Source organism: Lithobates pipiens, unplaced genomic scaffold (assembly GCF_037356315.1).
Source record: "Lithobates pipiens isolate NorthernLeopardFrog02 unplaced genomic scaffold, aLitPip1_a1.2 Scaffold_80, whole genome shotgun sequence".
Classification (NCBI taxonomy): Eukaryota; Metazoa; Chordata; class Amphibia; order Anura; family Ranidae; genus Lithobates; species Lithobates pipiens.
In genome coordinates this window covers 52,071-77,236 of record NW_027507904.1, presented here as the reverse complement: position 1 = coordinate 77,236, position 25,166 = coordinate 52,071, and the positions used below count along the sequence as shown (strand labels likewise).

The 25,166-nt window shown below is 45.2% G+C and overlaps 1 protein-coding gene and 1 pseudogene across 1 annotated transcript in view; both read right to left on the bottom strand.

Moving 5' to 3' along the window:
* The window catches only part of LOC143973410 (uncharacterized), an 803,348-nt gene extending 781,174 nt beyond the window's left edge, over positions 1 to 22,174 (bottom strand). Inside the window, exon 1 of the mRNA XM_077474402.1 lies at positions 22,046 to 22,174. Coding sequence (XP_077330528.1) covers positions 22,046 to 22,121 — 76 coding nt within the window. The 5' untranslated portion in view covers positions 22,122 to 22,174. The remainder of the gene's footprint in view (positions 1 to 22,045) is intronic.
* Positions 8,999 to 9,117, bottom strand: LOC143973415 (5S ribosomal RNA; annotated as a pseudogene).
* Positions 22,175 to 25,166: the final 2,992 nt, after the last annotated feature.

Genomic DNA, 25,166 nt, shown 5'->3' with positions numbered 1-25,166 from the left:
TTTGCTAAACTTCAATCACCTGTCGGCTAAGTCCACTAAAGGGGATTTATCCGATAGTTGAAATATCCAGTTGCGAATGGCTATTCCCTGGATTATCTAGAGAGAGACATGTCAAGTGTCAGAAATTCCAAGAGTACCTGAGCTTTACTACCCATCCCCTCTATTCCCTACGTTTAGGCTTAGGAGGCTCTAGTGTCTCGCTCTCTCTCCTACTCTTAAGCATTGACTCACCACTGCCGCTTCCAGTGATGAAGGATTTGCTCTCTCTTGGACAGTTTTCACATCCAGCTCCAAAAGACAGAGGCTCTCTAATTAGGCAAGTTAGGAGATTGCCAAAGGCCTCGTGCTCCCAGGGACCTTGCAGCGGCCACTTAATTTGCCTAAGTTGTGTGTGGAAATGGTCGGTGTCCCTGAATTGTCTTTAACGCGGATGAAAAGCCTGCAGTGTCCGCAACTACTTTTCCCAGCCGTGAGCGGGTGGGTGGACTGACCACTTGAGAACTGCTCGAGGTCCCCAGGTCAATAGGTGGCTGTATGTATTTCCCTCCCTGGCTCCTCCCCCTTCTGCCACACTCTGTGAATCCCCTGCATGCACCGGCTATGCAGCTTCCTTCTCTACTCTCCAGAATGGATTGACCTGTAATGGAGGACTTGCCAGAGCTGCCGTGTCATCGAGGAGCCAGTCTGCCATAGCCTTAAGGTACTAACCGACACTGACAGGCTGACAACATCCCGTGATGTCACCTCCTGACCGAGGGGACCCCAAAAATTCAAGGCTGCCAGTTGCCCGTGACCTATCTGGTATATGATGCCACCTACTGACCCCCTGTCATAATCATAATCCTCCTTATCATCCCCCTGTTCCTGGCATCCCACTACCCTCCTATCATCATACTTCCTACCAACTTACCCTGTCATCCTTTCTATCCTCACCATAATCCCCCTATGCCTGGCATCCTACTACCCCACCACCATGTCATATTCATCCCCCCTGCAACCCACTGCCAGCTTCCTATCACCCCACCCACATCATCTTCATCCCCCTGCCAGCTTTATACCACCCCTGTCACCCCCTGCATCTCACTGCCAGCTTCCTACCACCCCACCCCTGTCACTCCCCTGCATCCCACTTCCAGGTTCCTACCACCCCACGCCACCCCATCACCCTCTGCACCCCACTGCCAGCTTCCTACCACCCCACTCCCATCATCTTCATCCCCACTACAAGCTTCCTACCACCTCACCCCGTTATCTTCATCCCCCTGCCAGCTTCCTACCACCCCACCCCATCATCTTCATCCCCCCTGAACCCCACTGCCAGCTTCCTGCCACCCAACCCCTGTCACCCCCCTGCATCCCACTGCCAGGTTCCTACCATCCCACTCCCATCATCTTCATCCCCCCTGCACCCCACTGCCAGCTTCCTACCACCCCACCCCTGCCACCTTCACCCCCTCTGCCAACTTCCTACCACTACTCTGTCATCTTCATCTCCCCTGTACCCTACTGTTCACATCCTACCACTTCATCCATTGTGATCAGCAACCCCATCAGTGTTAATATTGAGCAGTAACTTCTAACAACCAATCGGTGAGCAGTACTGATGTGCACTAACCTATAAAAACCAATCAGTGAGCTTGGGGCAATCAGTGAGTGTGAACCAGACTTTTATGTGTACATTATTAAAGTTTTTTTTTTTTTTTAAGATAAGTCTATGTGCATGTTTGTTTTATTGGATGTTGGGGTGGAGAGTGAAATTGTTAGGGGTCTATCGCTTGAGTTTTCCCATCATGGGAGTTAGTAGGGCCTCATGTCTAAGGCCTCACAAAGTCTAGAGCTGCCTCTGGCAAGAGACTACTTTTGATGGCATAGAAATTGAGAGGCGGAAGCTACCAAGTCAAGCGTGCTCGGTGCAGGTAGTGCCTACCTTGTGTCAACCCAGAGAGGTCTTCATGAAGAAGACTTACCAAAGAATATGGGAAAATGATGCAGATCTCAGACCTAAGCAAGCCAATATTCTACAGTTCTTTCAACTGGAGCTGAACAGGGGCCTAGGTTCAAATATTCAGCCTTGTCTACACTTGCAAAGGTTTAAGGAGTCCTGAACCCTTTAGTGATGCAATTCTTAAAAAGGCTTGCTTGATGTTATAGACCTCCCAGGAAACCATTGTTCCCTATGTGGAAGGTGCTTATGATAGAGAGGATGAACCATCGCTCCAAAGTAATCCTCGAGGACTGAATGATGAGCCCCAGGTGCTGACAATTACATACACTGTGCAAACAAGCAGGACAAAACTCGGGATAGCCGCACACTGGAAAAAGACTTGAAATCTCAGCTATGAGTAAGCACTGATTGTGGTGTGAAACGCGTCAGTTTTTTGTATACCCTGTTATTCATTTTGCTGTGGATTTTTTGATTTTGTTTTGATGTGACCCCCGTTGTTTCAATTAAAGATGGGATTTCAAGTCTTTTTCCAGTGTGCGGCTATCCAGAGTTTTGTCCTGCTTCTTTGCTCAGTGGAAGGTGCTTATGGTTTTCATTTCTATCAAGGCCTTTTTTCTATTCTTGGCTACACTCTGCAAACCCTAAGGACCGTATTTCTGGTTGCTACAAACTCTGAAAAATGGGTGTCAGAACTGCAGGCTTTGTACTCGAGGAGCCTCACTTAACATTCTACTTTTTATCAATGGGGTATTTTTCTCCTTCCAATTTAACCAGGAAGTCAATTTGCCGTCTTTCTTGGTTGAGTGAGAGAACCACATTCCCCGGATGTTGAGCTAACGCTGGTGACCTGCTTGGCAGCTACCTTTTCATTCAGGAAAGCTGAAATATGTACTTGGTTCCAGCAAAGTGATTGTAAACCCAATACAACCACTTTATCCTACAGGTAAGTCTAGATTAAGGCTTACCTGTAGGTGTAAGAAATATCTTCTAAACCTAAAATGTTTAGGAGATATTTGCAGAAGTATTGCCACCCATGTCTATGCATGAAACCGGGCGCAAGCGCACTGAGCGTGCCATTTCTAACAGCGATCATGCCATTAGTGTTGGCATCAGCGTGGGAGTGACATCATCGCAGCTCTGTTCAGTCACAGCGCCAGAGCCGCGATACCGGAAGTCACTCCCGGATAGATGTCGGCATCAGAGGAGGCGAACGAGGGCCAATGTGGGGGCTTCGATCTCAGGTAAGTAATTCATAATGAGTTAGTATGCTATATGTACTAGCTCATTATGCCTTTTGTCTTGCAGGGTGTATTTTTTTTTTTTTTTCAGAGGCTTTACTTCCTCTTTAAGGCAGGGTCAGTCAGCATCAACACGTTCAGTCACCTCCCAGATTGTTAAGACAATTAAAAGATCCTACTCTTCAAGGCCTTCCTGTTTTGGAGGTCTTAAGAGCACATTTAACTAGGGCAGTGCCAGCTCTGTGGACAGCTCAGTGCTGAGTGTCTCCTGAGGTTATTTGCAAATCAGCAATACGGTCCTCGCAGGACACCTTCATTACACTTTGATAGGTGAACCCGGCTCGCCACAGTAAAATTTGGAAAATTCATGGTGCATACTTGCACTACTGATGATTACAACATTTTTCTCGCACCCTCCCGTATGACGAGTTAGTTCCCATGTGTATGCTGCCATGATGCACCAGGAAAGTGGAAAATTGTATACTCACCTTTCCGTAATTTACAGATGCCCACCCAATTGGTGAGAGTTACAGAGAATGCTGTGAGGCGGGCCTGTCTTTGATTTATAGTTAACCAGTCCTATCAGGTTGTGGGGGCGGAGTCACAACCCATATGTATGCTGCCATGAAGATGCACCAATAAAGGAAGATTATGGAATGGGGAGTATACAATTTTTCATTATTTATCTTTCAAAAAGTGTTTCCCAGTGCTAAACCTTTCATCCAAATCCTAAATCGCTTTAACTGACAATTGCGTGGTTGTGCGACGTTGTGGGGACACAGAGCCATAGTAATTACTATGTGGGTTATAGTCCACCTTCAGGTGCTGGACACTGGCACATCCTAAACAGGAAGTTGCCTCCCTATATAACCCCTCCCATACTGGGAGGACCTCAGTTTTTGTATCAAAGCATACACATATATACCAGAAAGAGGGGCGGGGCCTCTGTCCCGTGATGTACTTCACAAGAACAGGATTTTACAGGTATTTTCTTTATCCTACATCACGGGACACAGAGCCATAGTAATTACTGTGTGGGATGTCCCTGAGCAATGCCAACTGAGGGGAGGGAGACACAAGAGAATTAGGGCAACATGAGACTAGATGAGTTATACTGCTGCCTGCAGCACACTACGCCCAAAGGCGATAGCCTCATGACTTTTAACATCCACCTGAAAGAATCTGGTAAATGTCTGGATTGAAGACCAATTTGCGGCCTAGCAGATTTGAGCCATGGAGGCTCGATGATGCACTGCCCACGGAGAACTAATGTGACGGACTGGGGTTTATATGGTCACAAAACAGACACCCCAAACCAAAGTACATATTCATTTTTTTTAATTTTAGTTCTAAGTATGTCCCTTCTATTCTATTAATAACCAGTAGATGGCAGAGAAGGTACACAAACAGAGTCTATATAAGGCCACACACCATGTGACTGGAAATTAAACTACTTCCAGCCATAAAGTCAGTGGTCATATCTCTATGCTGTTTGTGTGATTCTTTGCAGGTATGTACTCTAAATTGTTCCTAATCTGTATTAACCTGTGATAGAAAGATTCCTAAACATCTTGAGCAGATGCAGAAAAAGTCTCAGCAGATTTTATGCTATAGTTTTGCTGTAATTAGAAGTTTAGAACAGCATGTGTCAGAAACAAGTGAAAAGTGCATAAGAACATGAAAATACTGCATTAGTCAGAACAAATGTCTATGATAAACACTAAACCTTTCTAAATAGGTATATTTAAACATGATTTATTGGAAATTGCATAGATTTATAGAAGCACATGTTTTCTGTTATTTAATATAGAAAAAAACCTATTGTATGTAAAGCTTATGTATTGCATCATACAGACATGCAATGTGCACCATCTAGTGGTTAAAAAAGAGTACCACCATGATAATATTTGTATTAAAGCAATGCATTGATAGTATGATTATTGCACACTTAAAATGTACCAGAGCGATAAAGATAATTATCTATAACACTGAATAACAGGGATATATATGTTATTAAATTTAGTAATGTTCATTGTTGTAACTATGTGTTAAAATACTTTAGTTAAAATCGGTATTATATATATTGTTAATGGTTATAAACATGTGACTATAAAAATGTAAAATATGTATTGTTATGTAAAAATTAAACTACTTCCAGCCATAAAGTCAGTGGTCATATCTCATGCTGTTCGTGTGATTCTTTGCAGTCCACGCCAAGCTGATCACCTTATCTCATCGCGTCTACAATCATCGGCTCTCTTCATTCACATTTTGAGGCCGGTAACACTAACAACCCTAGAGGAGTGCGTTTTGATTTGAGAGGGTGGAATCCACCTCTTGAAACCATAAGCTGGAATGATTACTTGTTGAATCCATTTTATAAATAGTAGATTTCGATGCTGCCTGTCCTCTTTTAGGACCTTCAGGCAACACGAACAAAACATCAGTTTTTTTAATCTTTAAGTAGACTTTGACTGCTCTCACCACATCAAGAAAATGTAGTGATTCTTCCATAGAACAAGGTTCTGGAAAAAAAAGGTAGAACAATATCCTGGTTTAGCTAAAAAAAAACTGATACTACCTTTGGTAAAAAGTTAGGATGAGGACACAATACCACCTTATCCTTGAAAACAATAATAAATTGGCTCTTTACAAGAAAGAGCAGACAATTCTGATACCCTTCTTGCATCAGATATGGTTACCAGAAAAAAATAGTTTCCTTGTCAAAAAGGACCAAGGGAAAAAGTCCAATCGGCCCAAAAGGGCTATTTTGTAATGCCGACAAAACTAAATTCAAGTTTGAAAGGTTCAGGGGTGACCTAACCAGAGATTAAGCCGTGTTACCCCTAAATAAAGTTACGAACCAAAGTGGTCGATGAAATAATACAGATAAGGCTGAGACCTGTCCTTAGAAAGTACTCAAGGCCAGCTTTATTTCTCACCCCATCTGTAGAAAGTCAAGGATTCTATCTTTGACCTATTTCCTGGGGTGCCATCCCTGGTTTTACACCAGGAGATGTATGCTTCCCAGACTCCATAATATATAATTATGGAGGCCGTCTCCCTTGCATTAACCAAGGTAGAAACCACTGAACCTGACAGCCCATGCTTCTTCAGAGTGTGGGTCTCAATAGCCAAACCATTAAATTTAGCGTTTATAAAGTAGGATGGAACACCTGACCTTGTGAGAGAAGGTCTGGCCGTGCAGATAGGGTCCATGTGTCCCCTACTGCCATCTTTACGATCTCTGCATACCAAGATTTCCTGGTCCACAAGAATCCCGACTTCCCTTCCTGCTTGATCCTGCGAAGAAGTCATGGACGCAGGCAGAATAGGAGGGAATGCATAAATCAGTGACAATGGATTCCACAAAAATAGTAAGGCCTCCTTTGTTCTTGATACAAAGTTGTTGATTTCTTTGTTGAACCTGGATTCAAACAGATCTACGTCTGGGATCCCCTATCTTTCATATATTGACAGGAAGATATTGGGTTGAAGGAACCATTCTCCCGGGAACAACTGCTGGCGACTCAAGTAGTTCTCCTGCCAATTTTTTATTCCTAGAATGAAGACTGCCGATAGGCAAAGTACATTGTTTTCTGCCCAAGATAGGATATGATTCACCTTTCTCTTGGCCGCACAGCTTCTTGTGCCCCCTTGGTGATTAATATAGGCCATTGTTGTGGCATTGGGCAGGACAATTCCGTAAACTGAACGTTCAAGCCTTCAGGACCAAGTACTCTGCCTGGATTTCTAGAATGTTAATGGGCAAGGCCCTTTCTGATATGGGCCACTTCTCTTGGACAGTTGCCTCTTCCAGGACTGCTCCCCAACCCAAAAAAGGTTGGCATATGTTCTTACCATTTCCCAGGTAACTGAAGGAAGGATTTTTCCTTTTGCAGATTTTTGGTTATCAATAGAGATGAGCCGAACACCCCCCGGTTCAGTTTGCAGCAGAACATGCGAACAGCGAAAAAATTTGTTTGAACACCGCTAAAGTCTATGGGACACAAACATGAATTATCAAAAGTTCTAATTTTCCTTTGCGGTGACCCCGCCCCCCTCTAACACCACAGGGAAAGCCATAGGGAAATCCCCATGCATCAGAGGGGGTGGGGTCACTGGGTGGCCCCGCCCTCAGTTATATAAGAGCTGTCACAAGAACAGAAGCGTCACACAGAGGGAGCCTCCCATTGAGGAGGATTGTCCAGAGAACAAAGCGAGGGGAGAAAAACCCAGAGGAAGATGCTGGAGGAAGCTTGAGAAGACCGGAGGAAGAAGCAGAGGAAGATAGAGGAAGAAGCAGGGAAAGAACAAGATGGAGGAAGAAGATGGAAGAAGCGGGGAAAGAAGAAGAAATTAATAAAGGACTTGTCAAAAACCAGCTATTGTCTTTTTAACATTTGTCACTTTTTTTGTGAAATGGTAGGGGTACATTTTTACCCCATTTCCATTTCATACAACAGGGCTGGGATCTGGGGGTGCCCTTGTTAAAGGAGGCTTCCAGATTGCGATAAACCCCCCGCCCGCATACACCCACAACCACTGGGAAAGGGTTGTGGGGATGAGGCCCTTGTCTCCATAAACATGGGGACACAGTGCTTTGAGGGGCTACCCCAAAGCACCCTCCCAATGTTGAGGGCATGTGGCCTGGTATGGTACAGGAGTGGGGGGGGCGCTCTTTCAACCCCCCTTTTCCTGTGGCCTACCAGGTTGCGTGCTCAGATAAGGGTTTGGTATGGATTTTGAGAGGGAACCCTACGCCATTTTTTTTCTTAAATTGGTTCAGGGTTCCCCTTAATATCCATACCAGACCCGAAGGGCCTGGTATGGAATTTGGGGGGATCCCCACGGAATTTTGGTTCGGAGTTCCCCTTAATATTCATACCAAACCCAAAGGGCTTGGAAATGGACTGTGGGGGAATCCCATGCCGTTTTTTTTTTCAATGACTTTTATGTGTATTGCAGACCGAAAATTCATTATAGCCACGAGTACTTTTAAATTACTTTTTTTCCTTTAGAAATGTAATTTTGCTCTCTAACTGTTCTAAACATGGGAAACATGTGCCCCTTTACAGGCATACTATACACACCCCCCAGATATGAAATTTAAAGGAAAATTTCACTTTTATTGTTTCACTTAAAGGGGTTGTAAAGGTTTGTTTTTTATTTTCTTAATAGGTTCCTTTAAGCTAGTGCATTGTTGGTTCACTTACCTTTCCCTTAGTTTTCCCTTCTAAATGTTTTTTTTCTTTGTTTTATTTGTCTGAATTTCTCACTTCCTGTTCCTCCTCAGTAAGCTGTTCAGTAAGCTGTTCTGGCTGACCAGACACCGCTCAGGTGATGGTGTAAAGTTTACTGAGGAGAAACAGGAAGTGAGAAATTCAGACAAAATAAAAAAACATTTAGAAGGGAAATTGAAGGAAAGGGTAAGTGACCCAACAATGCACTAGCTTAAAGGAACATATTTAGAAAAACAAAAAAAAACAAAGCTTTACAACCCCTTTAAGCATTATTAAAATCACTGCTCCCAAAAAAAAACTTCAGTTTTTAAAACTTTTTTTGTATTGATACATGTCCCCTGGGGCAGGACACTGGTCCCAAATACTTTTTTATAAAAATAACTTGCATATTAACCTTTAAAATTAGCACTTTTGATTTCTCCCATAGACTTTTAAAGAGTGTTTGCCGCGATCACAAATTGTTCACTATTTGGCGAATGGCGAACAGCCAATAATTGAGCCGAACTCATGTTCAACCCAAACATAAAGCTTATTCCTAGTTATCAACCATAAACTGAGGCTCCAGCGCACCCAGCCTACAGCACCTGGTATTTCCAGGTGGTCTCCCATCCAGGCACTAACCAGGCCTGACCCTGCTTAGCCTCCAAGATCCGACAAGATTGGGCGCTTTCAGGGTGATGTGGCCGTAGGGAATCCCACACATTGGGAATCTAGAGCTTGAACCCTTTGTTCCAAGCCGATAGGATACTGTTTTGCAGCAGTCTTAAATGAAACTGAGCATAAAGAACGGCCTCGAATGAAGGCTCCCATCTTTCCCAACAACCTCATGAAAAGATGAATAGAAGAATTCATCTTGCTTCGACCACCTGAATCAGTTCCTTTACTGTGCCGATCTTTGTCTGGGGCAAGAATACCCTTTTCTGGGTGTATCTATGATCAGACCCAAGTATTTTAGCCTTCTTCATGGTTTATAAAAAATATTTCTTCTAGGTTGAGAATCCAACCTAGATATTTCAGGTACAGTAGTTTAATGTAGTGGCCATACTTTGATCTAAGCGGGCTATTGACTGGTCTATGAAGAACAGATCGTCTAGTTAAACCATAATTGTTAAAGAGGAGGGCCGGTTTAAAAAAAAAAGTAAAAGTCAGCAGCTGCAAACACTGTAGCTGCTGACTTTTAATAAGCAGATTTACCTGTCCAGGGTGCCCGCGATGTCGGCCGCCCGAGGCTGACCCTTCCCTCTGTCTCGGGTCCCGGCGCCACCATTTCGGCTAAGGGAAACAGGCAGTGGAGCCTTGCGGCTTCACTGCCCGTTTCCTACTGCGCATGCGCGAGTTGCGCAGCGCTTTGTGAATGGAGCGCACTGTGTTCTGGAACACACAGTTCCCAGAACACAGCGCGACCCATTACCCAGAAGACCCCACACGGAGGAAAGAAGACCAGAAGATCTCCGCAGAGGAGGAAGAGGCAGATTAGGATGATGTGCCTAGCAATAGGCATTTCTGGTAAGTTAAAAAAAAAATCTTTTTTTTTTCTGATTTTTTTTTCTAATTTTTAATGTATTTTTTTTTTCAGGGTGGCCCTCCACTTTAAACCTTGAACCCTTAATCTGGCTAGCAGAGGGGTCAGAACCTCTGTAAACACTCAAGGTACAGTAGCTAGACCGAAAAGCAGAGCTACACCCTGAAAATGAAGGTTTTCCACCTTGAAAAGTAGATATTACTAGTGAGAGAGGAAATACGCATATGGAGGTATGCCTCTTTGATGACGATTGACACCAGAAGTTCTCCTTGTAGGATGGAGATAACTGATTGGATTGACTCCATGCAAAAAAGAGTGGTTATATTCAGGAATTGAATTTAGATTTTTGAAAGAGGTTTGGACCAAATCCCAACTTCTGCTCTTACATGGGGATCACCATGATCACTTTTTGCCAAAAGATGGTCCAATGCTTGAGAGAGACTTCTTTTTCTCTGGATCCTTAGGAACATTTGATTTGAGAAAACGAGGAGATGGGAACTCTTGGAACTTCAGTTTGTACCTTGGCGCTATTGAGGAAGTCCCATATGTCTTGACACTCTTCCTGCCAGATCTTGTAGGTTTCCTCCCCCATTACCTCTCTTGTCCCTGGGGTTAAAGGGGTTGTAAAGGTAAAACAATTTTCACTTTAATGCATTCTATGCATTAAGGTGAAAAAACATCTGACAGTGCTGGCCCCCTCAGCCCCTCTGTTTTACTTACTCGACCCTTCAAAAGTCCCGCACTCGCCTCCAAAATCCTCTTCGCCACTCAGCCTGGCCGTAGTGGATGGATTGAAAGCAGCGCAGCCATTGGCTTGCGCTGCTGTCAATCACATCCAATGAGGTGGCGTGCCAGGGGGCGGGCCCGAATGATACAGTGAGCGGCTATAGCCACCGGCTGTATCACAGGAGCGTGCCCACAAGTGCTTCTCACCATGCGAGGGAGCTCACATGAACGTGAGAAGTACTTGTGGGGGGAATCAGGGACAGCCATCGAGGGACCCAAGAAGTCCAGGTTTGGGGCCACTCTGTGAAAAACAAGCTGCACAGTGGAGGTAAGTATAACATGTTTGTTATTTAAAAAAAAAATTCTCTTTACAACCCCTTTAACCCTAAGGATTACCTTTTGAACCTGACGGTGGAAGCCGTCGTGATTGCCTGGAGGCTGATGACACTGGCACAGAAGAAGGAGCTTTAAATACGAAAACACATTTACTCCTTTTCTTAAATGGCAAAAGGGGTACAATTTCCACTAGAATTTCTTTGGATGTATTATCCAAAACATCCCTAAATACCTTTTTCACCGCAAAAGGAAGACTTTTGTCATGGTGCTTAGCAAAGGGCGCAAGGCCTGAAGGATAGAATCTCTCAAAGCAACTATTGCAAACATAAAGCTACCAGATCCTGGGCCTGCTGAGCAGGATAACCTTGAACACCTGCTTAAACTGGTCTCTGAACGGTTAAGCAATTATTGTCAGTGCAGGCTGAGACACTCAATCTGTCAGAGAAAAGTGTTTTTTTTTTTTCTCTTTTAATAGGAATTACAACTTTTTATCTGTTGGATCTCTAAGTATTTGAGTATTGTCTGCCAGACAAGTCAAACTCTTATTCACAGAGGATATAGCAGCGTTAAAGTGGTTGTAAACCCTTACAACACACTTTGACCTACAGGTAAGCCGTTTAGGAGATATTTGCCGAAAGACAGGCACCGTTGTCAGCGGCACGCAGGCGCACTGAGCGCGGCACTGTCAACAACGAAGATGCCGTGCATGTCGGCTCCCATGCGCATGCACGGGAGTGACGTCATCGCGGCTTCGCCGAATGACAGCGGCGGAGCAGCGAGACCCCACGAGAAGATGGATGCGCCGGACTACAGGGGACAGCGTTGACATCGCTGGCTCCTGTGTCAGGTAAGTGACACATAATGGACTACTATGAGATGCATAGTAGTCCATTATGCTTTGCCTTTGCAGGGAATGAAAGAGGAAGTAAACTCAGGGTTGCTGGTATACCCTACTTAGTGAATTTCCTCCACCATAGGATAAAGTGTGAAAACTTTTTAGGAGGGAAAATAATGTTTATCTGGGTGATCCTCTCAGATACAAAAAATCTTTTCCAGCAATGAATGGACAGGAAAGGCGTGCGCAGCTTGAGGAGGCTTTAGTGAACCCAAACACTCAGTTAAGGGTACATAAATGTGGAGCGGACCATTTAGCAAGAAATTGAAAAGAGATTGAAACAGCTGAGACTCTCCCACATTTGACATCTCAGAAGAGGAGTCATCAGCCTCACCATGGTCCCCTGAGGAAATTCATCTTCTCCCGCCCCTAGTAGCTCAGTTTGAGGGCCTTGGGCAATGGAAGAGAACCTGTCGCATTTTGACCCATACTGGGATGCGATTAAAGTCACTAAACTTTTTTTTTTAAACCAATCATGGCTGAGGAAAAAATATATTTTTAGTAAAATAAACAGGGGCTGCAGTGTTGAAAACAGGTGCAAACATTTGATGGCCCCGATGCTCACTCTGACCAGCCACCATCTCTCGGGGAGGATGCCATTTGTAGACATGAGTAAGCTTTCCAGAGCTTGAAGGAGACCCCTTTTAGCTCTTTTTTGGGAGTGTTTCAACCCCCCTTCTGACCTTAGCCCGATGCACAAAGCAGAGGTACTACCAGAAGAAATCACATCCACCACTTGAGCAAATATTCCAGCCACTGCCGCTGCTATTAATGCTCAGCCTGATGCAAATAGTAAATGTGTCAAATAGGAAATGCCTGTGTCCCCAAAACCTCTTTCATGCTCCTCTTTGCTCTTGTGTCTCTCTGACAATTTTGCAGCCATCACAAATGGAGTGCTTTTTTTAATCACACACAGTACCGCGTTAGAGGATGCCAATGCCATAATAAGCCCCACCCCCACCTCGCATCGCTCCGCCCTCTCTCTCTAAAAAAAAGTTTTCCTGTGCAAGCACAGGCCTCCGATCTGCCAGGATTGACTTGTGAGGGAGGGATGGCGTGGAGGAGACCTAAGAACCTCCACCGAGTAGGGGCAGTGAAAGAAAAACGGCATTGCCGATCATTTTCAGTTCTCCCTTATATGCAGCCTCATGAAGAGGGGAAGAGTTCAGCCTAGGTGGGGGTGTCAGGAGGAAGCAAAACCCCCAAAATTACCGGTTATCTGCCGGAGCAAAGCATGAGAAGGTACGTGCTCCATACAGCCCCCAGTGGTGACACTTAGGCATGATAACATTTACTTTAAAGGAGACCTTTCATAAGAAAATTAAAAAAAAATTCCTTAGAAAATCTCCACTTACCTTTCCTGCCGCAGGGATTTCTGTGGTAGAACCAACAGACCCAATCTTCACCCTTCACAGTGGGTTTCGTTAACAAACATTCAGGAGTCATGGACCCTCGGGGAACCCACATTCCTGGACCTGTAATAGCATCCCGCCAGTAATACTTTATGGCCTTAATACCAAAAGTACTGAATCCCGGAATCCAGCTCTCTCAAAAGAGGAGTGTTTACAGGTAAAACCTTGTTTCTTCCGACATGAGGCACGGGTACTATTCAATTTGGCCTAAAAGATATTATGAATGGATCCGGCTGCATAGCTAGCCCCAGCAAGGATTGCTCCAGAGGAGCTCAGCACAGCACATCTTTTTTTCTCGTGGCCAACACCTTAGACACTGGCGAAAAAACGGAGGACTCCCAGTAGTGGGAGGAGTTATATAGGGAGGCAACTTCCTGTTTAGGGTGTGCAAGTGTCCAGCATCTGAAGGTGGACTATAACTTACATAGTAACTACTATGGCTCTGTGTCCCATGATGCACGATTAAAGAAATAGAGCTTTCTTTTGGTGGTATTTGATCACCTCTGTGTTTTTTTTTTTTTTATCACCATTAATAAAAAAGACCAACAATGAAGAAAAAATGTACGTAAACCGAGAGCCTCCAACACCGCGCGTAAGTATGTCCAGTCCACTCGATCGAAGGCCTTCTCTGCATCGGCGGACAGGATCAGGTAGTGGGGGGGGTCAGGAGAGGTACGTGCCCAATGGACGAGGTGAATTGCCCTAATGGAGTTGTCCCTAGCCTCTCGGCCCGTAATGAACCCTGTCTGGTCTGGGTGAACAATGAGCGGGATTAGGTGTTTTAATCTGGTCACAAGGATCTTGGCTAGAATTTGCCCAAAGTGTGACGTAAAGAGCCGAAAAACCACGTGGTTTGGTGAATGTTGGCTGAAAATGTTGTGCCGTGTGTATGCAGAACAAGTTCACGCCCTTCAATGCCCTTCGGACCAAAATCCACGGTAAAGTCAGCTGGAAGTCCGATCGTGTGTACGAGGCTTTAGACTTCTGGCAGAATTCAGCTGTCCCAACTTATCAAAGTGTCTTTGTGTAAATATGTCAGTGTCATCTCTCCGTGTGTGTGTGTGTGTGTGTTCCTCCATATTTCAATCTGGAAGCCTTCACTTTATATGTTAACATAGGAACGTCATCACCTCACACAAACTTAGAACCTTGTATGGCACACATTCATTTCTGCTAACTTCAGTAATATGTTATCCAAAAGAAGATACTAACTCAGAGAGTCGTATGGAGTTTGATTGACAAGCCCACATGTAACACTCTATACTACTGATCATGTAATGTCATATAACCAAACATCTACTATATAAACACATATTACCAACTTTAACTACATTAAATAACTATATACTAATACTTATTAATGTGACTGAGACTACACTAAACTAACTTAACAGCATATAAACAAATATATATATATATATACCTCTAACTACTTAAATACTGATCTATTCTTGTCTTCTCATGACATTATTTACTAGGGATGAGCTGTTTGACCATTCGTCGAATTGCGAATGTTATGGGATGTACGCGCCAAATTAGAGTGGCACGTCACGACCCATAATTCATTGCAGCATCGCAGTGCATTGCTGCCCGATGATTGGCCAAGCATGCACTATGACCCGCATGCTTGGCCAATCACAGCGCTGTATGCACAGTGAGCCGCAATTGACCAAAGACAGAGTAGTTGTGGCCAAATATGGCTCAGGGGGTTTATTACATGCCCCACACTATATAAGGCTGCCTGGAAGTCGGCCTTGTGTAGTGTGTTCTGGCGTGCTGATAGAGAGATAGACAGTGTCATTTCATTTAAGTTAGAGCAGGCAGGAGGTGAGTCAGTTAGCTGCAGTCAGTGTATTGTGTATATATATATATATGCATCCTAGGTGTTGTGTGTGTGTGTGCAAATATATATATATATCTACCCCAATTGCTGGTGTTCTTCTGATCCTATACCACAGTCAGGCAGCTGCAGTAATTACAGTTGGGTTACTGTGTACTCTGCACAGTGTGCACTTAAAGCTACCCCAATGGCTGGTGTTCTTCTGATCCTATACCGCAGGCAGGCAACTGCAGTATTTATAGTTGATGTACTCTGCACAGTGTGCACATAAAGCTACCTGAAGACAATTTCTGGTGTTCTCCTACTAATAATACTACAGGTAGGCAATTTATTCTGCTAGCTGCAGTATAATCAGTATATGCATCCCAGATTTGTGTAGCTACATCTCCCTGCAGGCCATTAGTACTGTATGTCTAGAAGGCCAACAAGGAGAGGCAGACAGTCACAAGCCAATAAAAGAGGGCAAGCAGACTCTGTGTCTAGAGGCAACAGTGCTGGTCATGGACACAGTGCATCCTCATCAGCACGTGGCCATGGGACAAGCTTGTCCTTTTTTCGGCAGCTGGCCATGTTGAGCCGCAACATGCAGAAGACTTAGTAGAGTGGATGACCAAGCTGTCCTCTTCCTCCTTATCCTCTCTCACCCAGGCTCAGGGTACTTTGTCTGGCAAAGCAGCTGCCAATGCAGCCTCTTCCCTTGGCTCAATGGCATCAGTCACTCCTTCCCTAGCACCACCATGTCCTCTAGAGGAGTCCCCCGAACTGTTTGACCACAGTGTTGAGTACATGCTCCAGGAGGACGCCCAGAGTTTTAAAGGCTCTGATGATGGTACCCAGCTAGAGGAAGGCAGTAACGTGATCCCAGAGAGAGGGGGTGCCCAAGAAGGACAGCAATCTGGCAGTCATGTTCCCCTAGCTGCAGCATACTGCCAGGTTTGCTCCAGTGATGAGGAGGGAGGAGATGATGAGGTCACTGACTCCACGTGGGGGCCTGATAGTAGAGAGGATGAGGAGGCACATCTCCAATGAGGCAGGATGCCCTCTAGGGGGCCAGTTTAAGGGCAGTACACCGACTGCATCACACCGCAGAGCTCCACATGTGCAGGGCGCTGCCTGTGTGTGTTATTCCAAAAGTTCTTTGGTGTGGGCCTTTTTTGAGACGAGATCATCAGATCGTACCGCTGCTATTTGCAACATGTGTCTCAAATTCATCTCGTATGGCCAAAACATCAGCCGCCTGGGCTTCACATGCTTAACCAGACATATGTCGAACTGCCTAAAAGACCCACACCAAAGAACAAAGCGGACCTCTCCTTGCTCCTCATCAGCTCGGATCTCCAACCCCACTAGACCTTCAGTCCTCTCTGAAACCTGCATTGAGAGGAATGAAGGTATAGAATTAGGTGTGTCACAGCCAAGTACTTGCGGGCAAACACTGACGTCCGATTGTACCAGGCAAATTTCCCTGCCCCAGCTGCTACACCATCAAAAGAAGTTCACTCCCAGCCATCCACATGCCCAGGGGTTGAATGCTAGCTTGGCTAAATTGCTAGCACTTCAACTGCTGCCTTTTCAGTTGGTAGACTCTGCCCCCTTCTGTGAGTTTGTGGAATGTGCGGTTCCTCAGTGGCAGGTTCCCAAACGCCACTTTGAAAAATAGACCCTGTAAAAAATCTTCCAGAAGCAACACCCTGCGACTCGGCCACCATACAGAATGAAGGCTTACCAGCTTCTCAGAAAATAATAGCTTGTCACCCAGCCTGGGTAATTACGATCCTCCCACCGCAGCGAATAGCTAGCAAGCCTGGCGTTCCTGGGGCTCCAACCCGGATCCTTCGGTACTCTCAAAGTACCAAAAACAGCTACCTCGCCTGATGTTGGAGACTTGTTCAATGGACCCCTGTTTACACAGTCAGGTCAGTTAATCCTTCCCACACTGGGAGTAGTGTATGCTGATTGTCTCTGTGGAGATCCTGAGTCGTTTAGATCACACAACTTCAAGAAAGCCAGCTTTACCTTCCAACTCAACAGGGGGCAGTGTTGCACCGTATCATGTAAAATCAATAAAGAATATATAGTGCTCTCTGCTTATAGGTATACATTTATTAAGAAGTTAAAAAGATACACTTACATACGAGGCACTAAAATCCTAGCGCCTGGATGAACAGCATGCGGTCAAACGCTTGGTGACCAGTGATAAAATGAAATGAATGAGAGGTGTCTGCAGCCGACATGGTGTGGATTCCCCTGCACGTGTATCGTTCCAGTGGGCAGGACTTCATCAGCAGTGATATTTAAAGGAATATTACCCACTTTCAGACCGGACCATTTTGCTGGTAAATGACCAGAGGTCTTTTTACACTTTGGCACTGCGCTGCTTTAACTGGTAATTGCGCGGTCATGCAATGTTGTACCCAAACAAAATTTGCGTCCTTTTCTTCCCACAAATAGAGCTTTCTTTTGATGGTATTTGATTGCCTCTGCGATTTTTATTTTTTGCGATATAAACGTAAAAAGACCGCAAATTTTGAAAAAAAATGATATTTTCTACTTTTTGTTATTAGAAAAATCCAATAAACTCAATTTTAGTCATACATTTAGGACAAAATGTATTCAGCCACATGTCTTTGGTAAAAAAAAAGTCAATAATTGTATATTTATTGGTTTGCGCAAAAGTTGTCACATCTACAAACTAAGGTACGTTTTCTGGAATTTACGCAGCTTTTAGTTTACGACTGCCTATCTCATTTCTTGAGGTGCTAAAATGACAGGGCAGTACAAAACCCCCCCAAATGACCCCATTTTGGAAAGTAGACCCCCTAAGGAAATTGATAAGAGGCATGTTGAGCCCATTGAATATTTTATTTTTTTGCCTCAAGCGATTGAATAATGACAAAAAAAAAATTTTTTTTTTTTTTTTACACAAAGTTGTCACTAAATGATATATTGCTCACACATGCTATGGGCGTATGTGAAATGACACCCCAAAATAAATTCTGCTGCTTCTCCTGAGTACGGGGATACCACATATGTGGGACTTTTTGGGAGCCTAGCCGCGTACAGGGCCCCGAAAACCAAGCACCGCCTTCAGGCTTTCTAAGGGCGTCAATTTTTGATTTCACGCCTCACTACCTATTACAGTTTTGAAGGCCATAAAATGCCAAGATGGCACAAAACCCCCACAAATGACCCCATTTTAGAAAGTAGACACCCCAAGCTATTTGCTGAGAGGCATGTTGAGTCCATGGAATATTTTATATTTTGCCACAAGTTGCGGGAAAATTACAAACTTTTTTTTTTTTTTTTTTTTTTTTCACAAAGTTGTCACTAAATGATATATTGCTCATGCATGCCATGGGCATATGTGAAATGACACCCCAAAATAAATTCTGCTGCTTCTCCTGAGTACGGGGATACCACATATGTGGGACTTTTTGGGAGCCTAGCCGCGTACGGGGCCCCGAAAACCAAGCACCGCCTTCAGGCTTTCTAAGGGCGTAATTTTTTGAGTTCACTTCTCACTACCTATTACAGTTTTGAAGGCCATAAAATGCCAAGATGGCACAAAACCCCCACAAATGACCCCATTTTAGAAAGTAGACACCCCAAGCTATTTGCTGAGAGGCATGTTGAGTCCATGGAATATTTTATATTTTGCCACAAGTTGCGGGAAAATTACAAACTTTTTTTTTTTTTCACAAAGTTGTCACTAAATGATATATTGCTCACGCATGCCATGGGCATATGTGAAATGACACCCCAAAATAAATTCTGCTGCTTCTCCTGAGTACGGGGATACCACATATGTGGGACTTTTTGGGAGCCTAGCCGCGTACGGGGCCCCAAAAACCAAGCACCGCCTTCAGGCTTTCTAAGGGCGTTACAGTTTTGAAGGCCATAAAATGCCAAGATGGCACAAACCCCCCCCCCCCAAATGACCCCATTTTAGAAAGTAGACACCCCTAAATTTAGGGGTACACTAGTGAGACTAGGTAATAAATGGCGGGTGCCCTGAAACTATAAAAAAATAACTAACCAACCAGCGTCACCTGTAACAGTTATATGGTGATCACTGGTGAAAGGGTTAACTAGGGGGCAATCAGGGGGCTTTATGCGGTAGTATATGGGGGTCCCTGGCGCTATAAAAAGCTGCGGCGAACCTAAATACCTACCTGCCTAACTAGCGTCACCTGTGACACTAATACAGCGATCAGAAAAACGATCGCTTATTAGGCTGGGTTCACACTGGAGCGATGCGGGAACGCCACGAATGCGCGGCGGGTTCCCGCATCGCATGCCTCCCGGCGGCAGTTCACACTGCCCTATGCGAACTGCTGGGAGTGTCAGTGAAATGTTAATGACACCCCCAGATCAGTTCGCATATCGCAGTGCGATCTGCAAACTTGGATCGCATGGTGTGAACACCCATGCGATCCGATTCTGCTGCGGACCAAAAAAAGGGTCCCGTGCGAGTTTGCGGCGGGTGCGACACGAATTCAGCCATACTATCTGTATAGCTGAACTCGAATCGCACAGAGATCGGATGTGATTTGCACTGCAGTGCGGTGCGAATCACATCCGTTCTCATAAACCGCTGCAATGTGAACCCAGCCTTAGTGACACTGGCGACGGGGGGTGATCACGGGGTTAAACCTTTATTGGGGGGGTTAGGGGGGTACCTTAGAACTAAAGGGGGCTAACCCTAACTGCCCTAACAGTTATTAGTCACAAATGACACCTGCCGGGTGATCAGGGGGTTAAACCTTTATTAGGTAATAAATGGCGGGTGCCCTGAAACTATAAAAAAATAACTAACCAACCAGCGTCACCTGTAACAGTTATATGGTGATCACTGGTGAAAGGGTTAACTAGGGGGCAATCAGGGGGCTTTATGCGGTAGTATATGGGGGTCCCTAGCGCTATAAAAAGCTGCGGCGAACCTAAATACCTACCTGCCTAACTAGCGTCACCTGTGACACTAATACGGCGATCAGAAAAATGATCGCTTATTAGGCTGGGTTCACACTGGAGCGATGCGGAAACGCCGCGAATCCGCGGCGGGTTCCCGCATCGCATGCCTCCCGGCGGCAGTTCACACTGCCCTATGCGAACTGCTGGGAGTGTCAGTGAAATGTTACTGACACCCCCAGATCAGTTCGCATATCGCAGTGCGATCTGCAAACTCGGATCGCATGGTGTGAACACCCATGCGATCCGATTCTGCTGCGGGCCAAAAAAAGGGTCCCGTGCGAATTTGCGGCGGGTGCGGCGGGTGTGGCGGGTGCGGCGGGTGCGGCGAATGGCTGAACTCGAATCGCACAGAGATCGGATGTGATTTGCACTGCAGTGCGGTGCGAATCACATTCGTTCTCATAAACCGCTGCAATGTGAACCCAGCCTTAGTGACACTGGCGACGGGGGGTGATCACGGGGTTAAACCTTTATTGGGGGGGTTAGGGGGGTACATTAGAACTAAAGGGGGCTAACCCTAACTGCCCTAACAGTTATTACAGTCACAAATGACACCAATGCAAAAAAAAAAAAAAAAAAAAAAAAAATGACATTGGTGTCACTGTGACTGGGGGGCAGGGGTAATTGGGGGGGTGATCGGGGGGTAAAGGGGGGGTGTGAGTGTGCCTGGCATGTTCTACTGTGTGTGGGATGTGTTGGTGCAACTCACTGATCCGCTCTCCTCCGTGTCGGAACGAAAAATACCGACACGGAGGAGAGAATACATCACTTCCTCTCCTGTGTTTACATTACAGGAGAGGAAGTGATGTCACCGGGGATTTCCATTCGTCGGGAGCGATCGCGAGGGGGTGGCCATGAATGAATGGCCGTCCCCTCGTCCGGGATCGCTCCCGAACGAAAACCGACCGCCGCAGGCACCGGGCGGGGGCCCGATCGGGCCCCCGACCCGCGGGAGGCAAAGGACGTACATATATGTGCTTATGCCTGCCCGTGCCATTCTGATGACGTACATCGGCGTGAGGCGGTCGGCAAGTGGTTACATTTTTATTGTTTCACTTTAATCATTATTAAAATCACTGCTCCCGAAAAAACGGGCATTTTAAAACTTTTGTTTTGCATTGATACATGTTCCCTGGGGCAGGACCCGGGGCCCCAAACACTTTTTATGGCAATAACTTGCTCATAAGCCTTAAAAATTAGCACTTAGAAAGTGATTTTTCATGTTCCTGTCCCATAGACTTTAATGGTGTTCGCAAAAATGTTTGAAAAAATCTTTTGCTTGTTCACATGTTCTGCTGCGAACCGAACCGAGGGGGGTGTTCGGCTCATCTCTACTAACTGTCTAGTAGCACTGAACAGAGCCCTATTCTATCTCTCTCCATGCCAATATCACACTGAAAATGACCACTATGGGGAGAATATTTTTTGTGTGTGGAGCGGGACTAAGAGCAATGAGCTATGATTGGATAGAGTCATCATTACTTTCTGCAATCGTGGCTCTGACAGTGCTCTGTGCCCTGATTGGGCAAAGCTTTCATTGCTTAAGCCAATCAGGGCTTCCAATGTACTGTGCGGAGGTGCAGTGCATTGTGGTCATTCTGCGGACCCAACAAATGGTCGAACGCCCCAATAATTTGGGTGCTCGAACGGGCGAACAGCCAGTGTTCACCCAACACTAAATGTTAGTTTTCATGGAAGGAGTGTGACTGGAGATACAAAGTACACATTTTATTCCACTTTATAACGACACATTACATCCCTGACACAAAGCATGGCCAACTTATTTACTGATGAGATAAATAATTATTTTTACAATTTTATGCATTTTTCTATTCAATAATTTTTAAAACTGGCATACAAAAGAATATAAAAAAAGTTTAAACATTAATGTTAAAACAATATAATGTTCTTACATACCTGTGCCTGCACAGAGAAGAGTCCACAAGAGGATGACACGGAGAGGGCACAGGAGGATGACACGCAGGGGGCACATCGCTGCAGTCGGGGTATCTGGTCTGTGTGAAATAATGAGAAGTTATATATTTACAGAAAACTCGAACAGGAAGAAGATTATATTTAGCAAAACTCTTGTTTCCTTTTTTTCAAGAATAAAACCGGGTGCGTCAGACCAACCACATCCAACATTTCATTTGTAGTGGATTTCAAAGTGATAAACCAACAGAAAGTGTTTTATATCTCGGGGACTTTCTTGGTAAGATATCTGTGCCGAGTTCCTGGCTACTCACAATTCAATACTCAATTTTTTCCTCTTGTAACTTCAGATCCCACAGTGGGTCCATCTGTTTCTCCGGCTCCCCCAATCACATACAGGTGGATATCCTCCATGGGTGACCAGTTGGCGCAGAGTGAGTAAAGTACTTGGAACCTTTCCCTGTGGCTCCTGTTCACACTGCCAAATTATTGACCCGAGTATGCATTTGTGACTACTCAATGACTGCATGTTTATCCCTAAACATTTTGCCAATTGTCAAACGTCAGGGGTAGTCTATTTGTTGTATATCTATCACCACATACAAAGTATGAGACAAAGTGACCCTGAATATATGTCCATGCTGGCTGCTACCCCGAGTGTCCTTCTTGGCCCTGGATCGAGTCCACTCCAGTCCATGTTGTGGGGACTTCAACAAGTCCCTCCTCCGGCATGAACTGTGTTGGATCTCTGATCTGAATTCCACTTTGCCCCAGGGCCTCAATGAGGCCTTTAACTTCAAGCCATTTCTTCAGGGTTTCATCTCTGGAGGTTTTGAAAAGGACCTCTGATCTTCACACGTAGGACTTCTCACTGTGGTCTCCATATCTGGGATGTATATACGTTTTTAATTATATCTCAACACCAGAGTAAATGTAGGGTACACAGACATTAAAATCCTCTTTGTGGCCCCCATATCCTTCTATATACAGACAAAAGGAGGATAGAGCAAAGGTTGGTACAGAAGACAAACCTTGGGGGGAGAAAGAAATGTCATAAAATATGCATAAAATATATATAGAACAAAAGTCCTGGATAATCAGATATGGAGTTCATGAAGTCCAATTGAGTGCTATGGTAACACTAGTGGCAGCTCCATTTAAAGTGAAACAATTCTCTGGAAGACAAATGGAAAGACAACACAGTGCACCAGACTAAGTGTAGCAGAAATATCACAAGGGGCTTTATTAAGAACATCAGCCAATGTCAGGGCAATGGCCAACAAAGGACTGGCAATTCCACCCAAGACAATCATGGCCACCATGGTGTATAGTGTGTGTGCTGCCTTTACAGGATAATGTAGTTATAATTACTTATATAGAATGTGTAGTTTACCACTGCCATCTAGTGGCCAAAGTCTCTGTAGCAGTTTTATCTCTAGTTAAGTTAATTTCTCAGACAGGAAGTGACCTTTGGTTCAGGAAGCTCTTCTTCCATTTTAGATTGTCATTCTACATGGAGGCAGCATGTCTGTTTCTCTCCCAAGGGGCTTGAGACATCATCACCTGTAAGTGCCTTTCTGTTGTGTCATCTGTCATTTATCCTAGACTAGTTCTTCTATGTGTACTGATATCTTGTCATTGTATTGTATTGCAGTTTCACAAATAAAAAAAGAAGTAAAATAAAGTTGGATTACTTCGGTAGACAAATCAAGCATTGGGCTTCCGTTTACTGGAGTCTCTGACAAGTGTTTAGCTGTCCGTTTAGAACGGCGCACATAGTCAGTGTTTTGAGAGCGGAACAGTGAAAAGGTGAAGCACAAGAAGCCTGGAGATATTAGTCTCTGCACAGACAGGATGAGTCTAAGATCAGGAAGACAGTATAAGGCTGAAGATCAGCTACCCGGGACACATCAAGGCAGGGAGAGCATGCCAAGTGTCCAGCAAGACCATACACGCTCGCACTCGTCTAAATCAACAAGGTCCAGTCAGATTTCATCAGCAAGTGCCCTTTTAGTCAGAGCTCGGGTCAAAGCAGAGGCAGCTCATGTTCAGCTAGAATTTGCCACGACAGAGGCTGCCATTATGAAAGAAAGATCAGGACAGGAAGCAAAGTTGCATATACTTCAGCGTCAGTGTGCAGCCGCCCCTGAAGCAGCAGAGGCCGCACCTTATGCTGATATTGAGCGGTCTGGAACTGGGTCTATCCACAAAGGCCCAGATGTGCCAGAGAAACCCTGTTCCTTCGAAGAACATACAATGCAGTATGTCCAAGAACTTTTAAACAGGAATGCAACAAAACAGTTTCCCAATCCAGAGTCAGCTGAATTTAAACCAGAACCAGCAGAACCCCTGAGTGTACGAAAACAAACCCACAAAGTCAGCAGTGCCCAAACAATTAAAGATAAACCATTAGAGACATATAGGAACAGGCCAAGTGAATCCTCACTACAGCAACCCAAACACCAGTGCACACAAGATGTCCCTAAATATCTTATCCGTAAAGAAATGGTTAATTCAGGCTTTCTCAATTTCGATGACAGCCCCGAGAATTACTGGGCATGGAAGTCTTCTTTTCTGAATGCAGTCAAAGACTTAGGCCGCGTACACACGGGCGGATTGTCTGGCCAACTAAGTTCGTCAGACAATCCGACAGACAGTCCGTCATACTTTGGAATGAACGGACTTGCCCACACACGGCACTTTTTGAGCGGACTAATACGGCGGACTAAGTCCGCCATACTATCCGCCCTACTTTTGAAATGAACGGACTCGCCCACACACGCGGAGGAAAGTCCGCTCATTTCGAGCGCGTCTCCAGGTAGGCGGGGCCCGCGAAGGAGATGTCGCTGACCCCGCCGCCTGGTATGGACTTAAAGGGGAACCCCAACGCCGAAAAAAATCGGTGTGGGGGTCCCCCCAAGTCCACAACAGACCCTTGTCCGAGCACGCTACCCAGCCGGCCAGGAAAGGGGGGCGAGCGAGCGCCCCCCCCTCCTGAGCCGTACCAGGCCGCGTGCCCTCAACATGGGGGGGTGCCTTGGGGAAGGGGGGGCCGCGCGGCCCCCCCACCCCAAAGCACCTTGTCCCCATGTTGATGAGGACAAGG